Here is a 25,687-nt window from a genome sequence, read left to right as displayed (position 1 = left end):
GAGTAGGTGAGGTTGAAGTTATGGAAAATATTGCAAATTTGCGAGTATATTATAACGGTGAAGTTATACCAAACACACATGAAGGAGTGACTTTTGTTTGTGAATGTCCGTTGTCATTTGCTATTCCATGTACCATGAGTTTTGTCGAGTTGCAAAATGGGCTTTGTAATAACATTCAAAGCCACATTTTGAAAAGGGTGAGCAACCTTTTATACAGAAGTCCTGTGCAAGTATTTGGTGGGCTAATACAGTTTCAATTAATGCCCATCACTGACGATGCCAGTATATAGCAGATGTTTTGTATTTATCAACAAATCCGATTTCACGTGCCGATGATAGAATTGTACGTTGAGTTTGAACAGCAGTCAGGGTCGGACGCGGTCGACGAGGAGGTCAATGTTGATGAGCTCGGGGATATAGATTGGGAAGAAGATAATAATGACAGTGAAGAGGAGTTCGAAGCTAACTATGAAGTCGATAACGAAAACGATGACAGAGACTTGGCAGACAATCCGGAGGTGCAAAATGAAGCGAATGCAATTGTAAGCCAGCACCCGTTTGGTGTTCCGTCTTTTATGCGGACTCTAGATCTTAAAGCCATGCATGACCCGGTGAGTATCCAAATACGGGTATGTTATGATTATTAACTAAATTTTCCTACAGTGTTTATTTTATTTGCCTTGTCTGACTGATGGTGGTGCGCATGTCGTAGGTGAAGGCAACGCTGCGGCGACGGAAGATGGCGAGTTTAGTGTTGGAATGGAATTAGGTTCGAGAGAGTCGGTGATATCTACAATCAAAAGCTACACTATCTCTAGAGGAGTTGATTACACTGTGTACGAGTCTGAGGCGCAGACATTCTATGCGAAATACAAGGGGTATGGTGCAGGGTGCAATTGGCTTATCTGGGCTAGCTTGATTCGAAAGAAAGCTTGTTGGGAGATCAGGAGATAGAATGGCAAGCACACGTGCACTGTGGGAACGATATCACAAGATCATGCCAAGTTGGACTCGGACACAATTGCAGATGCCATTAGGCTGTTGGTCGAATCAGACCCCTCGATAAAGGTGAAGTCTGTAATTGCAGAAGTTCAATTCCGATTCAACTACACTGTCAGTTACTGCAAGACTTGGTTGGCAAAGCAAAAAGCTGTTGCCAAGGTCTTCGGTGATTGGGAAGTTTCTTACCAGACTCTGCCAGAATGGTTGAAAGCAATGACGGTTAAAATGCCAAGGTCTCGTGTTCAAATCAAAACGCTCCCCGTTTACCGTGAGACTCAGGAGGTTCAAAGTGTAAGAGTTCTGCACCGCGTTTTTTGGAGCTTCTATCCATGTATTATAGCATTTAGACACTACAAGCCACTGGCGAAAGTTGATGGCACGCACCTGTACGGAAAATATAAAGGTGCACTTCTGGTAGCGGTTGCACAAGATGGGAATCAAAACATTGTGCCTATTGCATTTGCCATAGTCGAGGGCGAGACGGCAGACGCATGGGAGTTTTTTCTAACGAATTTGCGGAGATATGTTGTTACCATTGATGGTGTGGGTATTATTTCTGACCGCCATACCTCCATCGACGCTGCAATAGCTCGCAGTAACGGTGCATGGTCACCACCAAGGGCGTGGCACATGTACTGCATCAGGCACATCGGCTCCAACTTCTTAAGGAGGTTCAAGGCTCCATATTTGCATAAACTCGTGGTTAACACAGGTATTTCAACTCCCTGTTATGGTTCTATTCATAGTAAATTTGTGGCATCTGCTTATGACTAAATGGTTTTTCTCAACAGGCTATTCTAAGACGGAGCAGGAGTACAACAAAAACTACGAAAGGCTTAAAGAGCGGGGTGAGGCATATACTCAATGGTGCGATGAGATCAGTGTTGAGAGATGGGTGTTGGCATTCGATGGTGGTCATCGTTGGGGACATATGACGACAAACTTAGTAGAGTGCATAAATTCTGTCCTGAAGGGTGCACGCAACCTTCCTGTGACTGCCCTGGTCCGGTCAACTTTCTATCGGCTGAATGAGTTGTTCACTCGGAAGAGTACCGAGGCTCATGAGCGTCTCCGCAACAAATTAACGTATTCAGAGTTCGCAATGAAGAGAGTTGAAGAAAGCTTCCGACGTGCAGGAAACGTTGTGGTCAACCGGTTCGACAGGCGCAACGAGATGTTTGAGGTTCGCGAAATGCAAAATGGTACCATTTACACTGTCAACCTTGCGCAACGACACTGCGACTGTGGCCATTTTCAGGTCGAGCGACTTCCATGTCGCCATGTGCTTGCATGTTGCGCCAACCAGCGTCTCGATTGGCAAGTGTACGTGCACGATGTGTACAAGATGTCTGAAATTTGCAAGGTGTACAGAGGCGAGTTTGTTCCGATGGGTGACCCATCTACATGAGATAGATACGAAGGAGCGAAGGTGATCGCCAACTGGACATTGAGGCGCGCGACGAAAGGAAGACCGAAGTCCACCCGCTACTTGAATGAGATGGATTCGCGTGAGATGCGTGGTCCTCGCCTAAAATGCGCAGTAGGCCGCCGTATATATCTCGTATGTCGGCGCCAATGACTCCACCTAACGAAAACAGAATAACAATATTAATAAGAAGAACAAATTAATAATAATAATAATAATAATAATAATAATAATAATAATAATAATAATAACAATAACAATAACGATAAAAGCCAATACCGTCGCGCTAGTGGAATACCAATATCGCCGAGTTGATCGCGGGGTATAGGTGCCAGGAACGGCATACGCTCCCACGCCCAAACAAAAAGCAGTATCAGTGAGCCATTCATTTCCTTGTAGTTGTATCGTGAGGCACGACACAACGATCTGTATAGGTGTGCCAGACTGGCTGCTCCCCAACTATACCCTGAAATCCGATGAAAATTCCGAAGTAGCGGTAGAAACTTCGAGTTCAGTGAAACGGTCGACTTATCCGAAAACACAATTGTTCCGAGCACGCAGAAAATGTGCGCCCGAACGTACCGCTCGAGAGACTCCTGAGTATCACACGGCTCGGTGTCTCTGCACCGCCGGACCCAAGTAATATTAACCTTCCCGAACACGTGATCGTCCGAACCGGGCTCCCGACCAAAACACGCAATGCAGTTCTCTACCAAAAACTGGTGGTTGCTATTTGATCTACCTATAACGGCCTCCCCATTAATCGGGAGACCAAGAATATAGCTCACATTTTCCAGCGTCACCGTCACTTCACCGACCGGAAGATGAAATGTGTGAGTCTCCGGCCTCCATCGTTCCACCAAAGCACTCAGTAGTGGAGAATGACCTCTCATTTCGCCTACTCGCGAAACGTGTTGAAACCCAGTCAATGCCAATGTCGCTGCAGCTACCTCGTTAAAGGTATCTGGCGGATCTAATTTTCTGGGCAATAAATTTCTAATAGCCTGCAAAAAGAAAAATGGTAATTATTAAATTCTAAATAATATCGGTTACTTACAAATTGAGGATGATCTAAATACTCAATAATATAATCTTCCGGTTTTGTATTGTATAGTCACGCACCATTTTTTTTTCCTATCCCGTGCAGTTGTTGTTCTTCAACAAGCTCCTTCACACTTTCTGATTTCAACGCCTGCAAAACATTACCTGCGTTTTATAGGTTTCTGATCAACGCAGTTCCACATTTGTAGACAACACACCATGCATCCATATACAGGTTTTTTACCAATCTTTTATCCATAACCAAATTAATTTCTGACACATTTCACACTATCACTATATATATATATAACACAAAATCACCTCACATTCTTAACTACTTGCTATTGGAATTACATGAAATAGTTTTTTAAAAGTTACATGCTAAAAAATATCAAAAATATTTTATAACAAAAAATAATTGATTAAAAAACAAAAATTTACTTTATTTAATATTTATTAAAATATTTTTTTTATCTCCCTAACTTACTGAAAAAACATTTACAAACTTCGAGGCATTTAATTACAATTTTCATCAACAACTTACAACTTATAAACTTCTGCGGGGAGGGCCATGCTATTTTTTCCGCGAGTACACACGCCATGCAAATGTAAGAGAGAGAGGCATCCAGCATCCAACAAAACAATATGTATTTTTTTTTTTCAAATTAACATTTTAGTTAACGTATTTTGCGCACCTTTTTCTATGTATTCTTGTAGTAGTTGTAAAATAGTTCTTGATGTTGAAATAGCAGAACCCGATATTATATTATTTCGAAATTGCATGATGCATCTAATGCATCATTTTTCATTTCTGTACTGTAATTTAAGTTCAAATGAATCATACCGAAGGGATTGTGAAAGAAAAAAAGTGCATCATCAATCATGTTGAAGGCAGTGCAGCTTGACGAATGATACATCCCAAGACCAAAAGTTTATTACACAAGAGGTTCATACAAACCGGAATAAACAAAATGTGAAATTTGAGATCAAAAGAGGAAGTAATTCCTAGAAAGGGGAATGGTCGTGGCCGGAGAGCAGGTTAGAACCTCTCCGTCCGCTGTAACGGTGTATGATTCTGGGTCGACAGTGATCTCCGGGAGAGAGTCATTGAGTTTCATGTCAAGTTTGGTGAGCCTCCTCACATTCTCAACGGCTTCCACTCTCTTGTGAAGTCCATACAAGTCTTTTACTTTGTTCCGTGAAGCAGCCTGCTTGCAAACATACCAACAAATCGACATTGTGGCGTCAATGTCTGCCTTTGGAGAGGAAAAAAAAACGTGGATGTCCAGGGTGTTTGTGTGTTCTCAACTGGATAAATACTTCTATGTTTCTAGAGTATATTTAAAGCTTGCTCACAATTAAACTACTAAAAAATTCAAATATGTGTTATTTTTTTAAAAACATAAAAAAAAACTTTATTTAAAAATTAGGAGAATAATTAGAAAGATAAGTTAGGACTCTCACTCATTTTACAAATGAAAATAAGCGCTTGTAGATATATATGTGCTTTGGGAACATACAATTTTTGTACAAAAATGCTATTTGTACAGCAAAATCAGCCACTAAAATTAACCACCAATATATTTATACATAAATATATGTGTGATTTAATTTATTTTTAATATATATTTATATTCTAACATGTATTTTATACTAATGACTGATTTTGGTGTTCACGTAGCATAAATGTTCTTTGTGCATGCGTCTATCTAAGAAAGGGAATTAGGGAAATAACTCTTCTCATTTTGAAATTTACATGACTGTCTTGCGTGTGTCTTCATCCATTAATTTCTCTTATGTGTAACATATGGGTAATATAGTTTAAATTATGGCTTAATTATTCAGTCGATCTTTATAATTTTACCAAATTTTGGATTAAGACCTTACAGTTTAAAAATTTGTATCTGAGTCTCTATATTAGATACAAATTTTCAACTAGGTCCTAAATTACTATTTTTTATTAAAAATTGCGAAATATTCTCCGAATAGTCGCTTTTGTGTTTGTTTACGATGAATAGTAGAATATTCCAAAAAACAAATACTCTTAAGATTATTGTGTTAGTTTAGTAAGAACGAGAATAATTTTTTTATTTTTTATTTATCTTACTTGAATCAAATTAGTCTCTCGAATAAAATTAGAGATCTTGCCATTATACACATGCTGATGTGGCAGAAAATTTTCCGCATAGAAGTCTGTGCTAAATGAAAAATGCTCAATCTAGTCCTTGTGTGTAACAAGATTGAGTCATTTTGGCATTTGTACTTTTAACTTTTAAGTGAACCAAATTAGTTTGTAAGGCTGCGTTTGTTTATAGGTACAGGACATTGAGATAGGAATACAAAAACACAAAATCATATTTGAGAGATGAAACATGGATAGAAATATTGTATCTAGAGACACTGAATTAGTATATTTTGTATCCATCCTAACAGGAAGGACACAGAGACACTAACAAGGGATACAACTTATTTTTTATTTTTTCTTTCATATTCTTGTTAATTTTTCATAATTATATTTTTTTCTCAAATTTTGAATGAAAAAAAATGAGAATAAATTAGACTTTCATAATTTTTTCTAGTTTATTACTAAACAAAATACAAGAACACTAAAATTTGTGTCTCTATCCTTTGTGTCTTATTTTCAGTGTCTTGTCTTATTGTGTTTTCAGAATCAACCGCAGTCTAAGTTACCGAGGGAGTCAAATTCGTCCTCTCTTCCTCTTGAAAGCTAGCAGCTGTTGTGTTGATTGTAAGTTTCGGGTTATTTTTTATGTCAAGTAGCCTTTTATAGATGAGATTTATGTTACCGCATTGCCAATTTCTGATATATTAATATGAATATCAAGCTGTAAATGATTAAAATTTACAAACACACAGAATTCATAATCTAATATGATGACCTTTTGGAAACTATGTCCAGGTGATTATAAAAGTTATGGTCTTTTTTGTGTAAAATTGTACTCGTTTATAGTTTGCCTTGTATTCATATTTAATAAATCATAAACTGGAACTGTGCTAACATAAATCATATATCGAAGGTGTCATTACTTAATTTGGAATAAAGATATTTTTCCATAAAAACCTACTTGAAATTAACATTTTGTGCGCACAAAATAACCTAAAACTTGCAATCAACACAACAATTGCTAGCTTCCGAGAAGAGAGGACCAATTGATTCCAATGGTAACATACAAGGACTAATTTGGTTCAATTAAAAGTATATGACCAAAATGATTCAGTGTTACATACAGGGACTAAATTAGCATTTTTTGTTTAGCGCAGACTCCTCCATGTCACTAAACATGCCACGTCAGTACGTGTTAAGGGTGTGATAACGAATTCTAGTCTGATTTGCTTCACGTTAGTAATCTATGGGGACTAATTTAATCCAATTAAAAGTAAAGGACCAAAATGACTAATCTTATAGGAACTAAATTGGGCATTACCCCAGAGACTAATAGAGTAATTAAATTAATCGTGAAAATTATGCGTCACAAAATCATTTAAAATTTAATGAGGGATCCATTCTCTTGCAAAAGATAGAGAAAAAGAGGGGTTGCATACCTTGCTCACGAAAGCAATAGAGTGTGCACTGCTAGCCTTGCCGAATGCTACGAACATAGGCCTCATTATGACCTACATAATTGCGTTTCATAGTTTAGTTTGAACTAGTTCCATGGAGAAAACAAACAAGTAACGAAGTGTAGACTAAGATCGTATTTGCGAGTTAGAGTTTTGGCGGGGAAGGGATAAAAGAAAAGGGTTTAAAGAGTAAAAAGAACTTCACTTTACAGTTCAAGCCCTTCAGTTTCCTTTCATCCCCTCCAAACCCCGAATTATTTCAATAAAATTCATGTCAGGCTAGTTAATGTGTAAGTTTTTAGCATTAACCAACTACAACCCTAAACAAAGCGGAACGCTCTTTAAAAAATAGACTTAAAAATTTTACCGGTTCGGGGGTTGGGATGCTCGCATTTGGGTCACCCATGTTAGCCCATGCAACCTCCCCACCTTTGATTACCATTTCTGGTTTTGCTCCAAAAAATGACGGCTTCCATAACACAAGATCAGCTAACTTCCCCACCTGCAAAACTGGATATGAATGTGGCATCAAACATGACATTTGCATTCATGTCTTTTCATGGGAAATGACACAAATTCTGCATGTATTTTGCCCTGGAAAATTCTTGGTTAGATTGATAAAGCACTAAACATTTAAACATCATACCTCAACTGAACCAATGTGTTGAGAGAAGCCATTTGCTATAGCTGGATTTATAGTGTACTTTGCAACATATCGTTTGATCCGACAGTTGTCATTGTCATTGTCCAAATCACCAGGTTTAAGTGGTCCTCTTTGCAACTTCATCTTACTGGCAGTTTGCCATGTTCTACTAATAACCTAAGGAAGAAACCAATCCAACATCACATTCCCTAGGATCAAAAAATTAATCTTGATTTTCATGAGTAATTTTTACTGGAGAAATTTGAGACATTCATAGTTAGTATTCCACACAATTTTTTAAATGAGATAATAGCATAGAGATATTTTAAGAAATTGAGAAAAATGCTACAAGAACACATCATTTCATATAAAGATTTAATTCGGCACTATCCAGCATTATATTTCTATTTTCCATGATGGAAGAGTCTAGAGTTATGTCTTAAATTGATGGACTAATTGAATAAAGGAAGGACCTCGCCAATTCGACCCATAGCCTGTGAATCAGAAGATATTATGCTAATTGCCCCCATATCATGCAAAATATCTTCAGCAGCAATTGTTTCGGCTCTGATCCTTGATTCGGCAAAAGCTACATCCTCTGGAATATTCTTATCAAGATGATGACATACCATCTGTACATCATTGAACTCTAAATTCAGAAGCAAATTGCACAAGCTACATTACTTCTTGGTAATTTTGCTTCAAACCAACATGTCAAGGTTCATACCAACATGTCAAGATGCTCATCTATGGTATTAGACGTATAGGGGCGTGTGGGGTTTGTTGATGAGGGCAAAACATTCTTCACACCACATACTTTGATGATATCAGGAGCATGGCCACCGCCTGCACCTTCACTGCCCAAGAAAACAACAGATAAAATTAAAGAATTGATCTATCAACCTGGGTAAACAAAGAATGAAAACCACACCCTCATCAACTTCTGTGGGCCAGAAAGAAGAGGTTCAGAGACAAACAGATAAATATATGTGAAGGCATAGGACAAGTATAGAACTAGTATTATATAATGGGAAAAGCAAAGGTTTAGACCAATCACCGATTTTGCAGTCAAATTATATATCATCTCCATTAATTCCTCTTTCTATAGCATATACATGTCTCTGCTTTTATACAAAATTATTTTGTTAGGAAAAAATAAAAAGAAAAGCAGTTCAAAGATAGTCTATACCTGTGATAAGTATGAATAGTTCTTCCTTTAAATGCATCAATTGTATGTTCCACAAATCCAGATTCATTCAACGTGTCAGTATGTATATTAACCTGGTATAACAAAAGTTAATAAATCAATCAAATATACAATAGTAAATAAGTGAATATAATAAGTGAGATGTGCCTGGATATCATATTGTTCCGCAATGGTTAAACAACTATCTATTGCAGCAGGTGTAGTTCCCCAATCCTCATGCAGCTTCAGTCCCATAGCTCCTGCCCTGATTATGTCATGTAGGTCCTCAGGCTTAGCACTGTTCCCCTGAAGCAACAAACAGAAGGTTTACTTTAATTGAATTTTGAAAGTAGAAAGAGATTCTATATTCTTCACAAAACAAGAAAATTTGTGCTTCAAAAAGAAGCACAATTTTATACATCAAACAAAAGAAAACACACTTTGCCTGTGAAACCAAAGTTTAGAGGCAGGTCATCCGTTGATTGCAGCATCATTTTCATCTGAATTGGAGCCGGCGTACAAGTAGTAGCACGTGTTCCATCAGCTGGTCCTGTTCCTCCTCCAACTAATGTAGTGATACCTATACACAAGGTAGAAAAAGGATCCCAATTAATAATTTGGTGAAAGAAAGAAAATTGCCAAACTAATAAGAAATCAGATAGAGACTAGAGTTTCAATACAAAATATGATAAAAATATTGAAGCACGGTGAAACAATCACAAGTATCTCCCAGCACACTAGGACATGTTAAATATTGGAAATACATGTAACCACGACTTTCAGTAGAGGTTATTTCCACTTATGAAACTCACCACTTGATATGGCTTCATATGCTAATTGAGGGCATATAAAATGCACATGACAATCTACGGCCCCAGCTGTTACAATCAAACCCTCTCCAGCAATAGCTTCAGTGTTAGCCTAAAAATAGAAGATGTGAGTTTAAATTGTATCATAGCAATTCAACTTGCTGTGTCCAATATCGTTAAGGGAAGTTACCCCAATGATCATATTATTTGGAAGTATTCCATTCATGATGTCTGGATTTCCTGTTTTTCCAATCAAGATGATTCGGCCATCTTTGATACCAATATCTGCCTTGATAATTCCAGTATAATCGATTATCATAGCATTTGTTATAACAGTATCCAAGCAGTGAGCAGATGGATGGCCGCATGACTGACCCATTCCATCTCTTATGACTTTCCCCCCTCCGAAAACACATTCATCACCATAGGCAGTAAAATCATTTTCAATTTCCGCAAACAAGTCGGTATCACCAAGACGGATTTTGTCACCAGTAGTAGGGCCATACTTGTTAGCATATTCCTCTAGAGGAATTTCTGTAGTAAGTGAATCATCTTCCCCAGTAATACCTTCCCTGGGAAATTCAAATTTGACATTTGAGAAATTTTCATTCACTCTTGACAAAGATGCAGGAAAAGTTATATAAACTGCATCAATAACAAATCATAAACCTTGCATTTTCCTCTTCCATATGCCCGAATTGTCGTGTCTTCACAGCCTCCATGGCTGCTACACAATTGGAAACAGTAACTGGCCCATCAGCAATGTTATTACCTCCTCTGATGACTTGGTTACCTCCAATGCTTACAAGTACAACACTTTTACATTCCCCGGGCTATCAAATGTACAAAAGAGTAAGAAATTCAAAGAAATATGCATTCCAATTACTATATCAAATTTGAAAACTGATCATGATTTAGAATTCCACCTCAAAGCGTGTTGCAGTCCCTGCAGCTATATTGAGGCGCATGCCATATGCTTTCTTTCTATCAAAGGTTAAGTAGGGATTTACTTCAATAAAATGGTAGTGACTGCCAACCTGAAATTTTTCAGAATGTTATAAAGTAGTTGATAATGAGATTTTAAGTTTTAGCTATTATTCTGATAGAATTGGATGTGTTTACAAGAGAGGAATACTATCTATGTAAATAATGAAAGTGAAACCCTAATCCTAGTTAAAATAAGGAAATGATCATGAAATAATAGTAGGTATCTCATCCACCAATCAGCCATCACTGTATTTTTGTATTTTATTTGTATTTTGATTATATTGTTTATAAAGTTTAATTATAAATGTAAATCTAGTTTGATTATATTGTTTATGCACTTTTTTTCATAAATGTGAATATAGAGTTATTCTATATTCCTAAATGGGTGGCTGATTTCTGATGTCCATGTAGCAATTATTCTTTTTCAGAAACTAAGCTCTTTAGGACGATATTTAGACAAGCTTCACTATTTACTGAAATATAAAATTAACAAGAAAAACTCAAAAGCCTCTACTTTTTGAAATAAGTATAGCCAAAAGATGGTACATTGCTGGATCAGAGGGATCAACAAGATGCACTTGCTCACAATACATATTGTCATACATCCCTCGATAATAGATCCAAAAATCATTTTACATAACTAGTACCGAGTAGCATTGATTGAAAACACTTAAGATATTCAATTTGTGCACAGTTTATATTGCTGCAATTAGAAGTGTTGGCACTAAGATAAATTATTGCATACTCCAAACATTTTTAACATGGCATGAATAAATTTCCCATTCTCAAGAAAAATAAACAAAGATGCATAAATTTATCAGACATGTTTGTCATTTGTAAGCAAACACCTGAATTGGCCTGTCTCCCTTGTTGACAACTTTGAGAAGTACAGCCTTCCTTCCAGGGTTAAGAACTAGGCTTCCACCTCTACATATTATTTCGCCTGGAATTCTATCATCTTCTTCATTATCGGGAAACTTGTCAAGTGAAGGTACTGTGAACACAGTTTCCATGCATCAATGAAAATGTTAATGTAAGTAAGGCTTCAATTTGTGCTTTGCAGTTTTGTAACTCAACTAAAAAAAAAGTTCTCCAATATCAAACTGCATTACAGGTGATTCAAAAATTGCAGTCTGAGCACTATAATGCTATTGCAAGATATTTTGGGTGCACAATAGAGAGACAGGAATATATATTGGCTTATCTATATAAGTTTTCTTGCCTTACAATATATAGTCACTATTTAAATTAAAAGCACACACTATTGGAGTTCTAGGCAAATCAATGATCTTTTCGGGGGAAAAAATGCTTCAAATTAGCTGATAACAATTTTGTCTCCCACTACATTTATATATAAACAAGACAACAGAATTCTCCTTTGCCTAAAAAATTAGAAATATTGATCTTAATCAACAACTAAAAATTATATAAGAATTTTAATCAGGGGTTAAGTACAAATAAAATTATAAAAGAAATAGTTTGTAAAACTCCTATCTTGTTAATCTGCAAAGACGGTACATGCAACATTTGATTAGAGAAAAAGATGCTTAGAAATGGAAGCATTAAGTAGATATATAATGAAACATCTATCTTTAAGATCATATACAAGGCATACCTGGAAGAAAAGAACCAAACAATGCTTTCTCAAGGTTTCCATTCTCGCAAGCAACTGGGTCATGAACAGTGATTAACTTAGTCCCATCACGAAAAGTGGCTTCAACCTACATTCAAATTTATGGAATAAGATGACACCAGGAGGATGAGGGAGACTAAAATGTACTAACACATTACAAAAGGATTGACCTACTTGTATAGTTTTATCCTTTTAGGTTTTAAGAGCCATATTAACGAGAATAGCGGGGGTCAAAATATATTAAGAATTTTGTTCGCAAATCTGATTTAAATCACATATACAAGGTAAATTCCGCCTAGTTACAATGCTTGGTTGTTATTGTTGTCATTGTTGTATTCTTGGCACTAGACATGAAGATTGCCAATCTTGAAGAATTGTGAAGAATTTAGGGTCACGGAAACACAGAAAGATAAAACACATATAACACTGAATACATTGTTGATGGATGACAGGATACAAAAATCAAATCCTAATACCTCTTAATTAAACTAATGAATAGATCAAATACTAGTAACCTAGTATTAGTAGTACAGGCCCAATTCCACTAACATCATTAATGATTTCTAAGATTTTCCTACTCAATTAGAAGATTAATTGAATTAATTGAGTCCACAATATACTTTGGATATGCTCTAGATTAGTTTACAGGCATTTTCAAATATTCTCCAACATCTCACAGTAACAAGTTAACCTTTTGAATTGACAACAAAAATAATTTTAAAAAGAGGAATGTTTAAAAGTGTGGCCTAAAAGTATGTTGTTGGATTGCTAGACTAAAGGAATTGGACTAATGGTTAAACATGCTGATAAAAACCAATAAATTCTGCTGGCCCTTAAGCTTTTCTCTTTTAAAAATATAGCCACATTACCTGAACAGCATCCAAGAGATGTGGAACAGAAGGAAGAACTTGTCTCCTGTTGAATAAAAGGTGTGAGGACAAAATTTTTAAAGACTAGAGAACTGGTTCATTCCTCTTCTGATACTACCGAACAATATCAATTCAAAGAGATGAAATCTCAAACTAGTAATAATAATTATGATTAGCAAGCATAGGCAATCATCACCAGATAACCTAAATTGACATAGTACCTTCCTAAGAGTTCTCTCCCAATGCACATTAGTTCTGCCACAGTCTTCTCACCATCGCGAACAAATTCCAGAATCTATGGAATATGAAAAACAAAAATTAAATTATATATTTCCCAAAATCACAGGTATCTTCAACATGAGACAATCATGTTGAACTTTAGAATCTTTTTCATGGTAAAGCTAGCTCTCTTAGTGGGGATTTACTCAATCCGCAGTAATTAAATTAAGGGTTTGTTCGTTTCAGCAATTTCTTACAGAAAAAAAGAAAACAACTTTCACGTCTTTGAATTTTATGTATAACTTGAGACCTTGTTTAAGGAAATTAAGGGTGCCTTTGTTTCAGTGTGCTTATTTATTTATTTATTTTTACTGAAAAAAGAAATCAACTTCAAGAATTTGATTATAATGTATAACCTAATAATAAAAAAGATTAAAGAAAGAAAAAGAGAAAGAAATCAAGTTGTAAAATTACTTTATGAAATCAGAAACCAACGCACCCTAAGTATGTACCACTTAAACCAACTCCATTTGGACAAATTAAATTAAACCATATCATATATAATATATCAACCTTCAAAGGGTTAAGATTTTGGCTTCTGTATGCAATTGACAGTGGAATCCTTAACAGATTACAAAACTTCTCATGCAAAAAAGATTTAAAAAAAAAAGCAGACAAGCAAAACTACCTGTGTTGCTATAAGAGCAATAGCTTCGGTATAATTGAGTCTTAAACCACGAGCAAGGCGTTTCTGTGCAAGGAATCCAGCATTGTGCAGTTCTAGCTTTTCTATCTCTCTTGGACTCAGTTTCATTTCTCTACGTGTTCGATAAAAGTCCTCAACGAAATACTACTAGTAACTGAGGAAATTCCAGTATTAGTAAATAAAAAAACACGAAAGCGAAAGTACTGGCTAGATTCACATTCTGATTCTGAAATAAAATAATGAAGAACGAGAGTGATTATTCTTACCAGAGAAAAAAGAAAGGTTGAATTGTTGTGGAAGAGCTTTGATAATGGAGCACTGGAAGTAACGCGTGATTGGTGAATCAAAGTCCAAGCTATGTAAATTGTAAACAATTCATTTCAAATTTCTCCTCTCTCACACAGACAGACACACTAACATGTCGTCTGTCGGATGCTCACGGAATTTAGCTTGAGATTGAAAATAAAATTTTAATCTTATTATATAATTGTTAGCTTTTTAGTATTTTTAAAAAGATTAATCTCTCCATACAAGTGTTTTGCGTTTACAAATTTTACAAGTCCGAAGAGAACGAAACTCCATAAACGCGCTGCTTATGTTACAGGCTTCTTTATCGAACTTTTAAATCAATCTAAATCAATTAACGCATGAATATATAACTTCCATTTTTCAAAAGATTCTGTTTCTTTTTTTGAGTTTTTTGCCAAATTTGTTCGATCTCCTTCGTGCGTTCTCTCTTTGCCTTCGATCTCCTTCTATTTTTTTCGATTTTCATGATTTCTGAAATCAAACTTTGAAATTGTTTTGAAGATAATGGAATTTCAGAAATACACCCAAAGGATTATAGAAATACACTCAAAGAATTACAGAAATACACCCAAACGGTTACAGAAATAAACCAAACGATTACAGAAATACACCCAATATCAAGAGGAGATAGTATATTTCTTCTTGAAATCTTTTAATGTTTTGCTGGTTAAGGATGAGGCACATGACAGAGACAATCTAGAAAAAAAACCTAGAAGAACAGTAAAACAGCACCTTGAATAATGTTTCTTCGTTTTTTTGGTGATTTTTTATGGAGATTTGTATCTTTTCTTCTTGATTTCTTCTACTCTTCGAAGAATCGTAGTTTGTTTCGAATGTCGCTTGAATCTTGATGGTTTGCGTTTTGATTGAGGAAGAAGAGGAAGAGTGCGGCATAATGAACGTGTTGTAGGGCATGTGCGTTGGACGCTCAATTTAAAGGAGTGGGCGCGTGTTTTTCTCTTGGACTTCCCAACTTGTATAGCTTGTAAGCCAAAAATGCTTGTATGTATAGCATGTCTCTTTTAAAAAACTAAGATATAAATAGAAATATTATGTTCATAATTTATTTTTATGAAAAAAATGAAAGAAAATTAGATTCAATTAATCTCTACATTAAGTTATTTAACCAACTAAGTCCAACCAAGTAGTTTTAACCTAATTCACTTTCACGCGCTACTACTTTTAACAAATTTTTGACTTAACGCACGAATATATATAACTGTCTTTTTCATCTGGATTTTGTTTGCTTTTTTGAATTTTCTCAGTATTTCCTGCATTCTCTACGTTCTCTTCCTTCTATGCGTTCTCTTCTTTTTTATGTGTTATTTTCATTTTTTGTGTTTTCTTCGTCCAAGATCAATACTCTTTTATCTGATTTGAAGACCTGGATCAAATTTTTGAAATCAAGTAGTGAAATCAGGTTTGAACAGGTATTTCATTTTCGAGAATGATTCAAGTTTAGACTATCAATTGAACCAAAACGAATTGGATTATTGTTTTGAATCGAATCAAGTGGCTGAGGTGTGGTTCGAATCTAGTTAATGTAATTCGTTTGTAGCTTATGATTCTGTAGTTAAATAATTTTGTTTTTGTTTGAGAAAATTGATGTTCATGGTTGATGGTTTGAATTTGAATTATTATTTTGATGAATCTGTTTTGTTCTCAGTTTTGGTGCATTTGAAATTATAATTTGGTTTACTTTTGAAATGCTTTCGGTGTATTTCCAAGTTCAGGCTGTCAATTAAACCAGGGCGAATTGGATTATTATTTTGAATTGAATCAAGTAGTTGAGGTGTGGTTCGAATCTAGTTTATATAGTTTGTTAGTAGTTTATAATTTTGTAGTTGAATAATTTTGTTTTTGTTTGTGAAATTATTGTTCATGGTTGATAGTTTGAATTTGAATGTAATAATGTAGGAGTTCTGAATTTGAATTATTATTTTGATGAATTTATTTCGTTTTCAGTTTTAGTGCATTTAGAATTATAAATTGGTTTATTTTTGAAAATGCGTTCGGTGTTTTTCAATTTATGTGTGATGTTAATGAGCAGCTTGTGCCAAAGGTTGGGATGATTTTTAACATGCTTGAAGAAGCTGAAAAATTTTACAAAGATTATTGTAAATTTGCATATTTCTCTACAAAAATTCGGAACACAAATAAGAAGACAAATGAAAATAAGAACTAACTGATTACATATAGCAGAGAGGAAAAATGGAAATTGAACTATCTCCAACTCAGAAGACAAATCCCTCAGCTGGATTAAATTGTCCTACAAGAATTTATATACATATATTAAATGATGTTGGTGTTTGGATCATTTTGAAAGTTGTGTTGCATCATTCACATTCGTGCTGTCCAAATCAAACTGAGATGCTTAAATGGCACAGATAATTAAGCATGTCTGTACACCGTACAATTGAGAATAACGACAAAATTGGAATCAGACCAAGCAAAACATATCAATCATTTGTGACATCAATAAGAAGTCATCGTAAATTAAGTTTTATTTAAAAATATGTGAGAAATTACATTACGAGAGAAGTATGTAATGTTTCAGAACTAGAGGATGAAAAAGAATTTGAAAAATACTTATTAAGAATGAAAGAAAATAATAAGAATTTCTTTTTCGAGCTTGAACTTGAGGTTGATTGGTAAATTAAGATTGTTTTTTGGGTCGACGCAAGAAGTAGGGCTGCTTGTGAGTATTTTGGAGATGTTATTTCATTCGATACCAATTACAATACAAATAAGTAATTTGTTGTTTTAGTTTATGTGTTTTTTGAAACTACTTTCGGTGTATATAATATCGTTTTTCGGTGTATATATGATTTGTTTATGTGTTGTTGTCTTCAGGTATAATTTGGTTTTTGGTTCTTTTGTTGGTGCGAATCATCACGGTCAGTCAACACTTTTGGGATGTGCTTTGATGAAAAACGAGAATATTCAATCATTCAAATGGTTATTTGAATGTTGGCTTTATTGTATGAGAAAAAATGGTCCAAAAGGCATTCTTACTAATTAATGTGCATCGATGCAAATGGCTATTGAAACTTGTATGCCCACAACAATTCACAGATGGTGTATTTGCATATCATGAAGAAGATTCCACATAAATTAAATGGCTACAAGCGACACGAAGAAATTGAACACGAGATAGGTCATGTTGTTTGGAACTCTTTTACAAAAGAAGCATTTGATAGGAATTTGAATGATTTTTTGATGAAGTATGGTGTTGGCGATAATAAATGGCTTTCATGTAATGATGTATTTATTAGGATTAATTGATGTTATTACTTTTAGTGTCTGAATATTTATGTGTTTTGCTTGTGTAGTAGAGGTGTCAACCTATATATCTTTTGGTATATTTGATTATGATTTAGGTATTTTATCATTTTTTCAGAGTTTTTTGAAAATCGTCATTTATGGATCCTATTTTATCTTGATCACCACTTATGGATCGGAATGAGAAGCACACAAAGGAACAAGAGCATGCATACTTTTTTTTAACAAGTTTATTACACGCAATAGCTCATTTATCCAATTTGTCAAATAGTATGATAATTGTCTAGGAAATAGAGAGTAAAGAGAGAGAATCAGATGCTGCAGATTTTCATACTATCATACCGTATGCAACAAAATCATCAATAGAAGCTAAATTTCAGTATATGTATACTCACGAGAAGTTTAGAGAAGTCCATGCACAATTTAGAGGAATGGTGAATTACATCACAAGATCAACGTAGTTCGCTCTAGATTTTACGGTATATGAAATTGTAGAACAGGTTTCTAACTCAACATTCAACAAGTTAGTAGTTACATATGATGGGATATCAGCTAAAGTTAAATGCCAGTGCTTATTATTCAAGTCAACAGGGATATTGTACCGTCATTCTCTGAGCGCGTTAAGTTTTGAGCTAGTAGATAAAGTGTCACCAAGATATATATTAGAATGACGAAGTAAGAACGTAAAGAGGAGGCACACACACATATCAAGAATAGCCATGACGAGTCCTTATTGGAGCCAAGAAATAGAAGATTTGATGATTTGGTATTTCGGTCACAAAATATTTGTGAATTTGCATCACAATCTGAGGGTTAACAGCGATTCTGCACCGCGCTTATGATAATCCGATGGTTGAGATGCAAGAATATAAAGTCAAAAGCAAAGAAAAATGTCTGTTATCTCACAACGATGATTCGTTGGAAGATATTAACGAGTTTCAAAACCCTCCACGCATGACAACAAGAGACCATCCTAAAAATATATTGGAATCAAATACGAAAAAAAAAATTGCAAAACTTCAAAGAAAAAAAAAAAGAAAGCTCTAAGTGAGGTAAAAGTGTTGTGCTTTAAATAGAAAAAATTGAGTTTGTGCATGTTAATAGTTGTGCTAATATATGATTTACTTTTTGTAGTTGAACCTTTTAGATGGTTGATTAGTGGTGTAGTCAAATTTTAGCCATTATCATGGACATATTGTGAATTATCAGTTCAGAAATTCAAGAGAATAAGATATATTTCTCGGTATTTATTTGAAGGCATTTCGGTATTTTGTAACAGTTTCAGTGTAATCTATATAATATTTTTTTTATGGAAATGAGGTTTACTTTTTATATTTTCTTATTTTATTCCATTTTACCATATTACTGTTTGTTTTGAAATTAGTTTTTTCAATTTTTTCAAGGGATTTGTTTGTTTTAAATATACAGTACACAGACAATTCAATAGTTAAGCAATGTAGAAATTCAACCTACACAATTTCTATATCTTCCCATGAAAATCTACAGAAAAATTTATAAGCATTTTCGGTGTTTATTTGAATAGCTTTCGATGTATTTGGTGTAGCAATTCGATATATTATAGAAATTATTTTTCTTTTTTCGCATTTTTGTGAACCTGGATTCGTTCATATTAACATGATATCAATATAGTACAGACAGGTTCATAGAAGTTTAATTTTTTAAAGAAATTTTATGAAAATCTTGGATTGAATATTTACAAATATACAAAATATGTGTTTGTTTTAACTATACATTATACAGACAATTTAGTAGACAACCAATATAAAATTTCTTAACAATTTACAACATTCAAACTATCTACTATTAATATCTGTTAGGATTTTGTTGAATTAGTCCCACATTGCTCAGGATAGCAAATGGAGTGGGTGGCCTAGGCTATAAATATGAGGCTAAGTTCTCCATTTGTTTTTGCACCAGTCAGAAAACTTTAAGCTTGTATCTGATTTTTCTTTTTCTCTGTACTCTTTATTAGAGAGTATTGTGAGGTGTAGTTAGATATTTGCTTTGAGAGAGTGTGGGTGTACTGGGGTGCCGGTGAGAGAAAGAAGTCTATGTGTTATAACAATTTTTACATAGTGATATTCTCTGGTTGTCATTTGACAACGGCCGTGGTTTTTTCTCCGGTAATTGGAGTTTTTCACGTTAAATTCTTGTGTTGTGATTGTGTCTATTTTATTTCTCTGTCAAAGGTGTTTTCTCAAGGGGGAATGGTGTATTATTCCCAACAATATCTCATTATGAAAATTTACAATAAGGACTTAATAATGCAACAGATGGCTTGGAGAGTCTGATGGATTCGGATTCTTGAAAGATTTTATCTCTCAGTTGATTTATTTTGTCAAAGAGAATGAGCGAAACATGTTCGACTCTAAAATGATCAACTTGTTCCTACAGTTTAAAGAAATTTATTTATTAAACTCTGTTAATATAGTAATAGAAAGTTATCTATTTTTAACGATAGTTACCTATTTCCAATTCCTCCATACATATTTTTCCTTTTTGATTTTTTTTTCAGATAAATTATTTTCAGCTATTTCATCACATATATTGCACAATTCTAGCTAAAGACAAAAAATGAAATAACACATTAAAATAGGATAGTAACAAAAAACACAGTAAAATTTCTTAGATAGAAAGATTGATACATTGTATGCTGCCCACTAATGTTAATGTATGGTGCTTTGACTCCCTCATCGTTATCTATCAAAGGTTTTACTCTAGCAAACACTTTTATTTTGTGAAATTGTAAGAATCGAGACTAATTAATCGTCTAATTAAATAATTAATATTACCCAAAATAGAATCCGAAAATTTAGAATGAGGATTAGAGGATTTAAATATGATTTTTAGACTCAGTAGATTTTTCTGAGCCGAAAAATACATTTTATGCGAAAAATCGAGTAAAACCGCAAACTGGCAGCTGAATCGGTTGAACCGATTTAAGTCTGTCCGGTACTATGCGAGAAAAATTAAAAATAGTAGAAAATCTTAGGAAAATATTTAAATTCGAAAACCAGGCATTAATTTTAAAGGTTTGGCCCAAAGTTAGGCCAAACGGGCTAAAAACGCTAACGGATTGGATCGGGCCCAAGTTAGGCCCAAGCCCAACATATATAAGCACTTGAAGGCACCCACTTCAGCTCATTAAACACATTCAAGAAAGGGAGAGCAGCTGAAGTGAGAAGAGAGTGAGGGTTTCCAAAATTACTATTCAAATACAACTTCAATCCATCATATCTCAAGCTACAGTGCTCCGATTTGCGTGCCGTCAGCGGTTACGCGAAGCTCTTGTCGAGCCCGTTACTTTCATTTAACTTTCATAGGTAAGATTTTGAATTTTTCCCTTCTTCCTATTGCCCTAAGAATTTCGAGTTTGGTGAGTGTTGATCTTGAGAAAAATTTGTGTTTTGGTTGTTTAGGTACTAATCATTAGTGAGAAAATGTTGGGTTCTATCCCAAATTTCAGTGAATGAGGTAAGGTTTCTCAAGAACCCTTGTACATTGATTAATTTTGAGTGTTAGATTTTGATTTATGTGAAATGAATAATGTTAGTTTGAATATTGAAGCTTGTTGAAATTGCTTTGGACATTTGGGAGCCTTTGAATATGAGTTGGTGGCTTGTTGGTAAATTGGAGCTTATTGGAGTTCAATTTTTGGGTTTTTGGCATATTGAGAATCGGCCAAGGTATGATTTCGGTTTCCTCTATATAATATATAATATTTTTGGACACTTAAGCTAGTGACCCATAGGATAGGATTGAATTAAATTGGTTGTTGGAATTATTGTATGATGATTTGATGATTTGGGATGTTGACAAATTGAAATATTGATATTGATAGTATTGTATTGGAGATTGAGATTTGAAATTGATTATGATGAATGTTAGAAATGGTGGAAAGATAATTGAATTAATGTATTGGTTGAGACATGAATGTATTATTATGTATTTAATAATGGAGATTGATGATTTCATGAGGTTTGGTGGTGAATTGAGGTATGAAAAATGTGAATTTGATATTTTTGGGAGTCTGATAAGATGGTGGTTTAGCTTTGGTTGTGAAATGGGAAAATTGAGAATTTGTGAACTTTTGGTAAAACTGAAAGTTTGATGAACTTCAATAAATCATATCTTGAGCTACCATGTTTGAAATTCAATGCATTCTATATCAAATGAAAGATAATTGAACAAGCTTTAAAATAGTTTAAATTTGTGGAAATCCGAATTTGGTAGAAGAAGATATGATTGTTGAAAATTTGGTGTCAAAATTTGAATTCTGCAATGTTGCAGAATTTTATGATTTTTGGTTTGTGTGCGCACGCAGAACCCGTGAATTTTTGAACCTGTGCGCACACACAACCAACGAAGTTCTGCAAGCTGTGCGCACGCACACGTTGGAAGGTGCATTCTGTTAAGGGTGTTCGCACGCCTTGTGCGAGCGAACAGAATTGAAAAATTTTGCACTTGTGCGTACGCACCCTGTGCGTACGCACATGCCCTATTTTTCAACTAAACTCTTGTTTTTAACTATTCCACCTTTTTAACAAGCTTGTAAACTTCTGTGACACCTATTTAATACTTTTTGGCTTATTTTGGATATTAAAACATATAGAAAAGTCTTAGGTGGAATTAATTGGTATTTTTCTAGAAAAGTAGAGAACGGAGGCTTAGGTTTTTGGTATACTGAGGATGGGTTTGGTAGAGTGAGAAAGAAGGAAGATACATGAATTGAGAAATTGATGAACTAATGAGTTCGGAAAGGAAATGTTGAATTGACAATGGTTGAGATGAGTCGAGGACTCGGAGTTTGAAATGATGAATTATTGATACAATGAAGTAATAATTTTTCAAAACCACTGATGTACCATTTTCAAATTGAGATTATTGAGACATTATGTGCCCGGCAGGGACGGCGGTTGGATCCCGCTTGTCGAGGTAGCGGCAGCAGCGTAAAGGCGGTGGTTCGTCCCGCTTGCGTTGAGATGTGAGGTCCGTGGCAAGAGTATCATGTTTGCATCCCTTCGGATCACTAGAGTGTGCATGCACAAAATCCTAGATGGTATTCCGAGTACCATATCTCGAGGGTTCCCAACTATGATTCTGAAGGGCGACATCTCCATGTAGATGTATCGGGTTGGCAATTGAACCGACAATGTGATATCACAGCCAATAGGACAGGCATTCATCATGTGCATCTTCTATCTGTTTGTTTGCTTTGCCGACTTAAAATTGCTTGCCTATTTGTATAACATGTCTAATTGCCTACTTGAATTACTTGCCATGTATGCCTATACTTGTGTTTTACTTGCATTAATATTAATTATGTTTTCTACTGGGATTGAGGAGGTTCGGAAGGCGGTGGCGATGGGATCGCATGGAGGATAGATTGGTGAAGGCTGTGGGACAGCGGAGAACTGTTAGATTAGAAAAAAATTCCCTAAGATTTTATTATGTTAAGTTTACATTATGCTTTATTGTTTTAATTATGCTTTAAGATGAATCTTGTGATGGATATGAAGTTCTAGGATTGCTTCTAGCGTCCCGGAGTCTTATATCTTACATCATCGGGCACTATTACCATACTGAGAACCTCCGGTTCTCATACCATACTCTGTTGTTGTTTTTCATATACAGGTCACAAGTCACAACCCACCTCGGTGAGTTGTTCTGATGGTGACAGAGTGGAGGATCTTGGATGTATTTTGGAGTCTTTTTACTTATTTTGTTTATACCTCTCACTTTTGTATTTACTTTTGCCTAGAGGCTTACTTTGAGAGAAAAACTTGTATAAGCTATTTTTAAACTTTCAGATTTCTGTATGGTCTGTATATATAGCTAGCCGGCTTAAACTCCGCGAGCTGTGGCTAGATCTTCATACTATTATACTCTCATATTTTGTTATATTATGTCTAAATCTTGTGCGTTAAGTTTGTAGCTTCGTGAGTACGTTTTGAGCTTTTCAAATCCTGTTTTTGAGTTGTATCCTTCATCGGGCTTCTAGAATATACTACTTCTTCTATATATAATACGTATAAGCCTTAGAACTGTCGTAACCTTTGATTAACCTTTGCTTTATGACACGAGGTAAGACTTAGGATAATTAGGGCGTTACAGAAATCATCAAGCCCTAAAAATCAAAGAAAGCCAAATATCAGGTGGGACATAGTATATTCATATAATTACACCAAAATGAATAAATGATAACGTCACACAAACAAATACCAGTGCACCTTATTTCAAACCGAAGTGCATCGAATTTATATAATGATAACAACAGACAAAAACAAGAGAATTTATACAAAAAATGGAAATATGTATCACATAAATAATTTGTTCTAGCTTCTGAAGGATACTTTTTGTGATATGGGTTAAGGACATGAAATTTTTTGTTTGGAACATCCGCAATCCATAGCCACCAATGGTCCGTATAGCAAACTGGGGCAAATATCTAAAGTTTGGCTAGAGAGAACAATATTTTAATCTAATTGGCACCTAATAAAAGAATTATTTAAGAAACTTTATAAATAAAAACTTACAAATGAATGGGATGCAAGATTTTTTTTAATACAGAAACGACAGATACTCCTTATACTCTTCGATGCGGAAAGGCTTGTTAGTTTTTGGATCGATGTAGTTGTCCTTATGTTTCGCCGACATGACATTCTGCAAAATTTGAATAATACCAAAAGAAACAGCTTCAGCACACAATATATTTTTAAAATACACTGATAGTTCAATAGTAGTAAAGCTTACCACAATATTAGAGGGACATAGTATATGAGTTTTTCAAATCTTTCAATTTTTTTCCTGTTCAAAATGAGACACATTACGAAAACCACTTAAAAAAACAAAAAAAAAAATCCAAACTTATTACATATATGGCACAACAACTCATAAGAAAATCATTAATGTTAATCTAGGATTACCAAATTTTCAATATATGAGTTAGCTTTTAAAGATGCAAAGTGCATTCTAGTTGCCTCGAGTTGAGATTCATGGTTCAGCCTGAATATCGTTTTCCACTCATTAGTGTTGTCATCTTGACAAGTCTTGATATTTGTGACCCAGTGATAGCATTTCTCTTTAAGTTCCTCTGGTATTTCCTTTTACTTTACCAGAGTTTTAAACTTGTCAAGAAAGCTCAGAGTAGGCTGCACCTTTTCTGGTGGGGGACTTTGCTCCTTAGCATATGTCAATACTGCTGTAACCCCAGTATTCATCACCTCAACCAACTGTTCCAACTTTTCAACTAGCTCTGGGCTGTCTTGAGAATTTTTCATTTTAGCTGGTGATTCACCCTCTTGGGTAATTGTAGCTTCATTACTTGATTGACTAAAGGCAAGGCTAAATGATGGTGCACCAAAGTCATCATTCAATAAAGCATTAATTAGCAACTATCGTTATCCCAGCTTTCAAGTCTTGAGCGGGTGGATGACTACATGGTGACACATAAAATAATTTAAGAATGCACAGAAAATATTTTAAAAGAATTTTATTAAGTAGAGCTTACACATTAGGAGGAGCTACATGCTGATTTTTTTTTAGAGCTTCCTCATGAGCTTTTTGTTGAGGTTGTTCTTCCGTATATTCCTCCGTGGGAGACTTCGCAACAGATTGTTGAGGTTGTAGAGGATTGCAGGATTACACAAAAAGAACATTAAAGACAAAAATGAAATAACACATTAAAATAGGATAGTAACAAAAACACAGTAAAATTTCTTAGATAGAAAGATTGATACGTTGTATGCTGCCCACTGATGTTAATGTATGGTGCTTCGACTCCCTCATCGTTATCTATTAAAGGTTTTACTCTAGCAAACACCTTCATTTGTGAAATCATCAAGCCCTAAAAATCAAAGAAAGCCAAATATCAAGTGGGACATAGTATATTCATCTAATTACACCAAAATGAATAAATGATAACGTCACACAAACAAATACCAGTGCACCTTGCTTCAAACCAAAGTGCATC

General features: G+C 34.8%; 2 protein-coding genes across 3 annotated transcripts; both read right to left on the bottom strand.

Annotated features, from left to right (window-relative positions):
• On the bottom strand, nt 2,488-3,672 carry LOC107620172 (serine/threonine-protein phosphatase 7 long form homolog). Its single transcript, XM_016322378.1, has 3 exons — nt 3,635-3,672; nt 2,708-3,409; nt 2,488-2,587 (listed from the first exon to the last, which is right to left on the bottom strand). The coding sequence occupies exons 1-3, from the start codon at nt 3,670-3,672 to the stop codon at nt 2,488-2,490; spliced, it is 840 nt and encodes a 279-aa protein (XP_016177864.1).
• Nucleotides 4,216-14,560, bottom strand: LOC107623074 (urease). Of its 2 annotated transcripts, XM_016325214.2 has the most exons (19): nt 14,370-14,560; nt 14,086-14,257; nt 13,400-13,473; nt 13,179-13,224; nt 12,292-12,397; nt 11,525-11,670; nt 10,616-10,726; nt 10,359-10,522; nt 9,880-10,261; nt 9,693-9,801; nt 9,321-9,460; nt 9,049-9,186; nt 8,884-8,975; nt 8,422-8,551; nt 8,168-8,326; nt 7,698-7,871; nt 7,419-7,553; nt 7,034-7,105; nt 4,216-4,677 (listed from the first exon to the last, which is right to left on the bottom strand). In XM_016325214.2, exons 2-19 carry the CDS (start codon nt 14,209-14,211, stop codon nt 4,456-4,458), a joined length of 2,526 nt encoding a protein of 841 aa, XP_016180700.1. In that variant the 5' UTR covers nt 14,212-14,257; nt 14,370-14,560; the 3' UTR covers nt 4,216-4,455. The 2 variants fall into 2 exon arrangements, 1 of the variants encoding a protein (XP_016180700.1); XR_002355026.1 differs by lacking the exon at nt 4,216-4,677 and having other exon boundaries at nt 7,062-7,105; nt 7,419-7,561.

Source organism: Arachis ipaensis, chromosome B10, assembly GCF_000816755.2.
Source record: "Arachis ipaensis cultivar K30076 chromosome B10, Araip1.1, whole genome shotgun sequence".
Taxonomy (NCBI): Eukaryota; Viridiplantae; Streptophyta; class Magnoliopsida; order Fabales; family Fabaceae; genus Arachis; species Arachis ipaensis.
The sequence above is the reverse complement of the archived record's forward strand: the minus strand, read 5'-3'. Positions and strand labels throughout refer to the sequence as shown.

What these genes read in the sequence shown, in the direction of transcription:
- LOC107620172 (XM_016322378.1), bottom strand. Translation starts at nt 3,672, where the DNA reads ATGTGGAACTGCGTTGATCAGAAACCTATAAAACGCAG. An exon ending in CAGAAACCTATAAAACGCAG is followed by an intron (nt 3,410 to 3,634) that starts GTAATGTTTTGC and finishes TTTATTGCCCAG; the next exon opens with AAAATTAGATCCGCCAGATA. An exon ending in GGTATTCCACTAGCGCGACG is followed by an intron (nt 2,588 to 2,707) that starts GTATTGGCTTTT and finishes TGTTTTCGTTAG; the next exon opens with GTGGAGTCATTGGCGCCGAC.
- LOC107623074 (XM_016325214.2), bottom strand. Translation starts at nt 14,211, where the DNA reads ATGAAACTGAGTCCAAGAGAGATAGAAAAGCTAGAACTGCACAATGCT. An exon ending in AGGGAGACAGGCCAATTCAG is followed by an intron (nt 10,727 to 11,524) that starts GTGTTTGCTTAC and finishes GAAAAATTTCAG; the next exon opens with GTTGGCAGTCACTACCATTT. An exon ending in GGACTGCAACACGCTTTGAG is followed by an intron (nt 10,523 to 10,615) that starts GTGGAATTCTAA and finishes TACATTTGATAG; the next exon opens with CCCGGGGAATGTAAAAGTGT.